The sequence below is a fragment of the Hipposideros armiger genome, unplaced genomic scaffold, assembly GCF_001890085.2.
Source record: "Hipposideros armiger isolate ML-2016 unplaced genomic scaffold, ASM189008v1 scaffold_983, whole genome shotgun sequence".
NCBI lineage: Eukaryota > Metazoa > Chordata > Mammalia > Chiroptera > Hipposideridae > Hipposideros > Hipposideros armiger.
In genome coordinates, this window is record NW_017732333.1 from 487942 (window position 1) to 494640 (window position 6699).

Consider the following 6699-nt stretch of genomic DNA (forward strand, 5'->3'; position numbering starts at 1 on the left):
GGGAAGAGCGTGGACCGGGATCGCCCGATGGTGGCGCTGTCGGTGCAGAGCACGGCCGGGAGCGGATTCGGCTTCCGCTTCCTCCGCGGCCCGCCCCTCACCGCGGACGCGTGCGGGCGGCTGTAGCGCCAGGGTAGAGCGGGCGAGCACTTCTGGCGCCTGCACTCACCGGCCGTCGCCGTGACTGCGGCGGCGGGCAGCACCCGGTGCGGGAGAGAGTCGTGGGAGGCAGGCAGTGCCAGCTGCATAATTTATTGAACCAACGTCGCCTACGAAGTAAACCGCGTTTCTGTACACCTGAGTCGAAAATGATTCGCTTGCTTTCTGGCTATCCTGCCCCCCACCTCCCCAGCCCCACAAATCCTCCGGGGATGCGAGGCCTGGTTACACTCCCTTCCGCCTAGGGCGAGCGCCTCTCCACGGAACAAGTGGCCCAGGGGTGGCTGCAGGGCCTGCCAGGGGCCAAGCCGGCGCCGCTCAGCCACCGCGGCCTGGGCCCCACCCAGTCTCTTCCAGGCCGCTCCTCTGACCACTCCTCCGGGGAAGGCTAGGCCCTGTGGGAGCCATGGGCAGCTGGGCCAGGGGTGGGGAACTGGGCTGTTCTGGGCTCTCACCTGTGTACCCTCCCTGGTGGTGCAGGTCCCCACTTCCCTCCACCAAGAGGGAGGCCAGGCCCACCACCCAGTCCCCCAACACACCTGCCCTGATGCTCTGGGTTCCATGAGGCTTCGACCACCAAGGGGGGGGCCCCTTGGCCACAGTCCTGGGCAGCTTGACAGTGGGTGGGGTTTACACTAGGGGTGGGATTGGGCTGGGGTGATAGGGTTCAGGGGTGGCAGGCACCGGAGGGCTGGGTGTCTGGCTGCTGGGTCTGGACATCCTTGGTCTCGAGGGCTGGGGCCTGAGGCCACCTCCAGGGCTCTCAGAGCAGCCACTGCAGCCAGCCGCTGATTTAGGCCAGGCCCTGAGCTGCCCAAAGCTCTGAGCCGTCGCCCCCGGAACTGCAGGTCTGTGGACCCCCACGGGCTGCTCGAATCAGGTGGCATGGGGAGCTTGGGGGGAGTGGGGAGCAGGTTGTAGCCCGAGGTTCTGGAAGGCTCTGGAAAATAAGGAAAGACCATGTCAGATAAGGTCCCCCCAAAGAATCATCAGGTGCAGGTTGCTACAGGCAGAGGGGCGGTGTCCACTGTGGCCCCTCCCCTACCCTTCACCCCACCCCCTCCAGTCAGCACCTGCCCCACTTCCTATGTTCCCTGGGGAAGCTGTGCTCCTTCGACTCTGTGACCTCTGACCCTTGCTTGGGCCAGGACCCACCCCTGGGGAGGCAGAGGCCACAAGGCCTGGGATCTGGCTTTGGGTCACTGGGTCTGTCCCCAAGGGCTTACTCCCAGGCTGGTGGCTCTGCTGTAGAGCGAGGCCTCAGCTCTCACCGCAGGGCAGATGGGACAGGTGTGGCCATGGTTACCCAGTACTCACCTGGACCCAGTCTGGAATGGGAAGCCCTGGGACTCCCTTTTCCCTGAGTCTCCACTGTCATCACTCCGGCCACTCCTGCTGGCCCCCTGCCTGCTCTGCCCCCACCCTCCACTAGGTGGATGGCCTTTGACCCCTCTTGGTGAGCAGATCTCTGGACCACCCTCTGCCTCTCCTCCCAGGCAACGTCCAGCCTTAGAAGAGCAGAGGCTCCCCTGCCCTGTCCCTGTTCCATCCCGGCCCCCTGGAAGCCCCCACCCGTGGGTCGTTTGCCACCCTCAGCCTGTTCCCGCTTGCGGTGTCTGCTCCCCAGGCTCGCCCGCCAGCTGTTGCACCAGTCGGGTCAGACCCTCCCGCAGGAAGCCCCCCAGGGCCCTGCCTGCTGGATGTGCCTTCCAGCCCTGGGTTTGCTGCACTCAGCACTGTCGCTCTGAAGCCACCCCCGGGAGAGGACCTCCCTGTCACAGCCCCTCTCCGAGCCCGGTGAGGAAGCAGGCTCGGCTGGGCTGAGGGCCCCATCCTGACGCCGTGGGTGGGGACTCAGTACCTGAGGCCATGCTCAGGGGGCTGGGGGAAGTCTTGGGCCCGGTCTCATCCTCTTGTTCTTCAGGGCCCCGGTCTGGTCCCGGGGGGACTTTGGCCTCTTCCTGCCAGGACTCCAGCTGCCTATGGGGGAGGGGACAGAGGTGAGGGGAGGGGGAGAGGCTGCAGCCCTGCCCCCCACCCCCCAGCCAATCCCCACCAATGAGTGTGACCCTGGGTGGTTCCCCAGCCTCAGGCTCCCAGGACTAGTTCCTCTGGCCATCCTGGGGGCCAGTGATGCTCAGCCAAGGCAGTCCCAGCCATGACCCACCCCCCAAACAGGACACACAGGGTGGGTAGGGGGCCCAGTGCAGAGGGGAGCACCCACCGCAGGCACAGCCCCCTCCAGGCCTGAAATCCACCCAGTGCCAAGAGGTCGCGGCTGTCTGCAGGGTCAGGCTTCAGGGGAGAAGCCCTGGTGGCCAGGCTTCCCGGCCTCCGTGCAAGCAGCTGGTCTGGGGGCGCCCAGGCCTGTGGAGGGAAAGGGCTGGTTTGGGGGCATGGCCTTCGAGGGGGCCAGGTGGGCAGTAGCCCAGGGGGAGAAAGACACTCATCTGTGGCGGGTGTGGGAGAGCTGGGGCCAGGGCCCGGGGCCCGGAATGGCTGTAGCATGGGGCAGTCGGGCCAGGACATCGGTCCACTGGAAGAGTCCAGGTGCACTCACAGGCAGGGCGTACCTGGCATCGGTGCCGACGCTCTCGCAGGCCTTTGGTGGGGTTCCCACAGAGGACTCGGCCGGCGCCTGAGGAAGAAGCTGAGGCTGGCCTGGCTGGGGCAGAGGGGCTGTGGGGGCAGCTGTACGCTAAGAGGGGTCAGTTACCGTGGGTGAGGTTGCTGGCATCATCCTCTGGAGCCACGTCCTTGGGAAGGGCCAGGGGCCGGGGCCCGGGGGCCGGGGGCTGGGTCTCAGGCAGGGCTCGCTCAGGGCTGAGTCTCCAAATGGGGTCTCCATGGGGACCATCTGGCAGAGGGTCAAAATCAGAAGTCACCAAGACCACGTCAGCTGGCCAACCCAAGACCCTCCCCCCAGGACTGTCCACAGACCAAGAACCCCCACCACCCAACATGTATGTCCCAAAGCCAATGGGGGGCAGGTGGGCGGGGAGGCTCCCGGCCTGGGGGCAGATGTGCAAGCTCTGGGGATGAAGGGTGAAGGCTGAGAAGTGATATTATACTCGCATGCGGCTGTCCATCCCTGGGAGGCAGGGTGGAGACCTCTTTTGGGGCTCAGTGGGTGAGATTTCTAAGCTGGATGGGGCAGCTCCCATACCCAGCGTGGGGAGCAGGCCGTCCAGGACTCTGCCCTCCTGGATGGCCGTCTTCACCACGAGCCAGTCCTGGTCCAGCTTCCGGGAGGCCGGCAGGCTTGTGTGTGTGGCTGGCAACTCGTCCAGCACCTGTAGCTGGGGGATGAGCCTCCGCACCTCCACCCGGTAGTTATAGCCCTGCGGCACCTGAGGGGGAGGGGCAGCAGGCCTGGGTGGTGGTGGGGGGTGCGGCAGGGAGAGGGGAGGGGCCCTTCAGGCCGGGTTGTCCTGGGGCCACTTGCCCCAGACCCGCTGTAGGGTAGGGAAGGGGAGCTGGAATTGGTAAGGCTGCCCCACCCTGCCAGGCTGCTGGGTCACCAGGGACGATGGGGACTGTGGGCTGTCCCCTACGTGGTCTCACTGTTTGGCTTTATAACCAGTGCCCCGTGCTGCCCTCCAGCCTGCGGAGCTGCCCTGAGCTCAGAGCTCGGTCCAGCTGGCCAAGCAGCAGCTAGTGGGCAGGTGGTGTGAGCAGCTGAGTGGGTGCACACAGGCCTGCTCCTCTGTGTGTGTGTGTGTGTGTGTGTGTGTGTGTGTGTGTAAGAGAGAGAAAACGCAGGATTCTCTGTGGCAACGCACAGAGCACGTGTGGTTCCACGTGGCATGTGTGCACGTGGCCCTGTGGGGTCTCACCCTGGCCTAGGAGGACGCATTGGCAGCTGCCAGGCCTCCAGTGACATAAGAGAACAAGCTACAGGGCGCAGGTGGTCCCCAGGCAGTGGGAGGGCTGCGGGGACCTGAGCCCAGAGCGCCTGCCCCACCTAGCACGCTGCTGGCTGAGAGCCCACCGCACACACCTCGCTGTGGAGGCCTGGCCGCACGCACACCAGGTTGCCCTCCAGGGTGAGCGTGGCCAGCCTTGGGCACAGCTGCAGGTAGCACACCTGCCCCAGGTCCTCCACGCCGTTGCCCTCCAGGTCTAACACCTCCAGCTGCTCCAGCAGGCACAGCGGGCTGAGGTCCGAGATGCAGTTGTAGGAGGCATAGAGCTCCTGTGGGGGCACGGGGCCTCAGCATGGGCCGGCCTAGGGGGCCCCCACCCCCAGCCCAGTGCACCGCAGACCCACCTTCAGGGCCGGGAAGGAGCCGATGCCGTCCAGGTCCCCCAGGCCGCAGCGAGTCAGCCACAGCACCTGCAGGCGGCCCAGGGAGGTGCCCAGGTCTCTACAGAGGACGGGAGTGGGTGCTCAGTGCTGTGCTGGGCTGCATGGCCCATCTGTGGCCATGACGGCCCTGTGCCATGCCCGGTGCCCAGCCACCACCCATGTCGGGCTGTCTCCAGGTGCCGGGGCTTGTGTGACGGCGGCTCATGGCACTCCAGGCCGCACTGGGCTCTCCAGGCCGCACTGGGCTCTATACCCCTCTCTCCGCCTTCCCTTGTTGCTGCAGCCCCTGGTCTGGGCAAATGTCCCACCTTCTCTAACCAGGCCTGAGCCTGGATGAGGGGGCACCTTCGTGCTGCACAGCTCAGCCCAGCTTCACCTGCTGCCCGCTGCGGGGGTGGGGTGGGCAAGCTGGCCCCTTCCCGAGGCCCCGGCCAGGCGCTCTCCCTCCCTTTGTCTCCCCTGGCCTCTCTATGGACAACTCCCCCAAATTACAGCCCTGCCCCGGCCTAGCTGTGCTTGCAGGACCTCCCCCACCCCTTCCCAGGGCCAGTCCCCTGCCCGTGCCCTGGACTCATCCCTGCCACCCACCATCTACCAGCTGCTGCCCTGCACACGGGTGGCCAGGGCTGTCCTATCCTAGAACAACAATGGGGGCGACCTTCTGGGCCCCCTCTGCCTGCAGGGTCCTCTGGACCTGGGTGTCCCACATCTGCTGACAGGTCACGGGCCCACTGCTGCGTATCCTTTGGTCGGCTTCTGGGGTGGTCTGGAGGTTTTCTTTGGCATTTTCTCTCCTCTGTGCTTCTTCTTCTCAGATCTGGAGCTCCACCACTCACCCACCAGTCCTGAGAGCGGTCATCGCATTCTCACCCCCTCTCCTGTCTCTGCCTTTTCTTCTGCTCTCTGGGAGACGTCACCGTCTTCCAGTGTTGTTGTTAACATTCCTGCGTCATGGTGCGTCGGCCGTCGTGTGCTTCATCCCAAAGTGCCTGTCGTCCTTGTTTCCTGATCTTTTCTCATAGCACACTGCTCTTGTTTTGAAGATGCAAGGAAGCCACGTCTTCTTCCGTTCGCTCAGAATCTTAGCTGACGATTCATGGAAGGGTTACTGCCCTCCCCGCCCTGCCTCTGTTTCCTCTGGGATCTGCTGGCCTGGCTTTGCCCTTTCCCTTTCACGCTGCAGGTATCGTAATCTTTTAAATCATACTATTCATAGCTTTTGGACACTCGGACTGGGAGCGAGGGTTTGAAGGGCTGCTTGGAGGCAGTCAGCCTTTAGGGACACTGGTGTGGGGGCCGGATTTTTGGTGGGGACCAATCGCGGGAGGTGGACCGTGTGTGACCCCCCTGACTGCACAGTCTCCTGGGGGAGGTGGTGGCTGCCGTGCCTGCCCGCGTCCCGGATAGTGCGTCCCGCACCTTCAGGCCTCCACACTTGGCAATTGCTCTTCCCCCAGCTTGGAAGGCTGTCTCCTCCCCGCAGTTATGTGAAAAACGGCACCTTCCCGCTTCTGCCTGGCGAGGTAATTTCCTCGGGTCCTTCCTCCGGTTCTCAAATCCCTCTGCGGCTGTGTCTTGTCTACTGGCCAACATGTCCTTTCTGTCCCTAAGCCTCCTTCTGTTGTCCTCATTTCCACCTTGGCCGTGTCTTTGTCCTTTCGTTCCATGGACTCCATGTTCACTCCCAGTCTATTGCTTTAAATGGCTATTCAATCATCTCTGAATTGGCTGAAATGTGTGGCTAGTAATTTCTTCAAGAGGAGCCAATCAAGCCATCTCCCTCCCATTCATGCGGAAACGCTTGCTGCCTCTGTGCTTGTCAGCCCTTGGCTGCGTCTGACGCTCTGGGCTCGTGCCTTCTCCCCGCCGGGCTGTGCTGGCGTCTTCTGCTGTCTTCTGCTTTGAGTATTTCTGTGGAGAGTCTGAGGAAAACGCCACTGTTTTTGTCCTTAACAGAAGACTTGATCTCTTTTCTTGGCTGTACCCAAATTTTATCTTTATCTTGAAGTCCAGTAACTTTATTAGGGCATGTTTCCATGTTGGCAATTTGGTGTGAATTTTTTCTTTCACTCTGTAGATGCAAGTTATCTTTTATGTCTGATGAGTTTTCTTTAATCTTTAACTCTTTGTTCTGTTGTGTCATTTTGGTCTACTCCTTCAAAGATTACAATCAGGCGTGTGTCAGGCCTGCTTTATCTGCCCTCTGCCTCTGGTTGTTGGAGTCTACTCGT

General features: G+C 62.9%; 2 protein-coding genes across 8 annotated transcripts in view; one reads left to right on the plus strand and one right to left on the minus strand.

Annotated features, from left to right (window-relative positions):
• Positions 1 to 126, plus strand: part of LMNTD2 (lamin tail domain containing 2) — a 6068-nt gene extending 5942 nt beyond the window's left edge. Inside the window, exon 13 of the mRNA XM_019631075.1 lies at positions 7 to 126. Coding sequence (XP_019486620.1) covers positions 7 to 126 — 120 coding nt within the window. The remainder of the gene's footprint in view (positions 1 to 6) is intronic.
• The window catches only part of LRRC56 (leucine rich repeat containing 56), a 45679-nt gene continuing 39103 nt past the window's right edge, over positions 124 to 6699 (minus strand). For all 7 annotated transcript variants that reach the window (XM_019631085.1, XM_019631089.1, XM_019631086.1 and 4 more), the window contains 8 exons: positions 4430 to 4526; positions 4160 to 4354; positions 3326 to 3509; positions 2876 to 3016; positions 2733 to 2797; positions 2384 to 2526; positions 2021 to 2139; positions 124 to 1099 (listed from right to left, as the gene is read on the minus strand). In XM_019631085.1, coding sequence (XP_019486630.1) covers positions 795 to 1099; positions 2021 to 2139; positions 2384 to 2526; positions 2733 to 2797; positions 2876 to 3016; positions 3326 to 3509; positions 4160 to 4354; positions 4430 to 4526 — 1249 coding nt within the window. In that variant the 3' untranslated portion in view covers positions 124 to 794. The remainder of the gene's footprint in view (positions 1100 to 2020; positions 2140 to 2383; positions 2527 to 2732; positions 2798 to 2875; positions 3017 to 3325; positions 3510 to 4159; positions 4355 to 4429; positions 4527 to 6699) is intronic.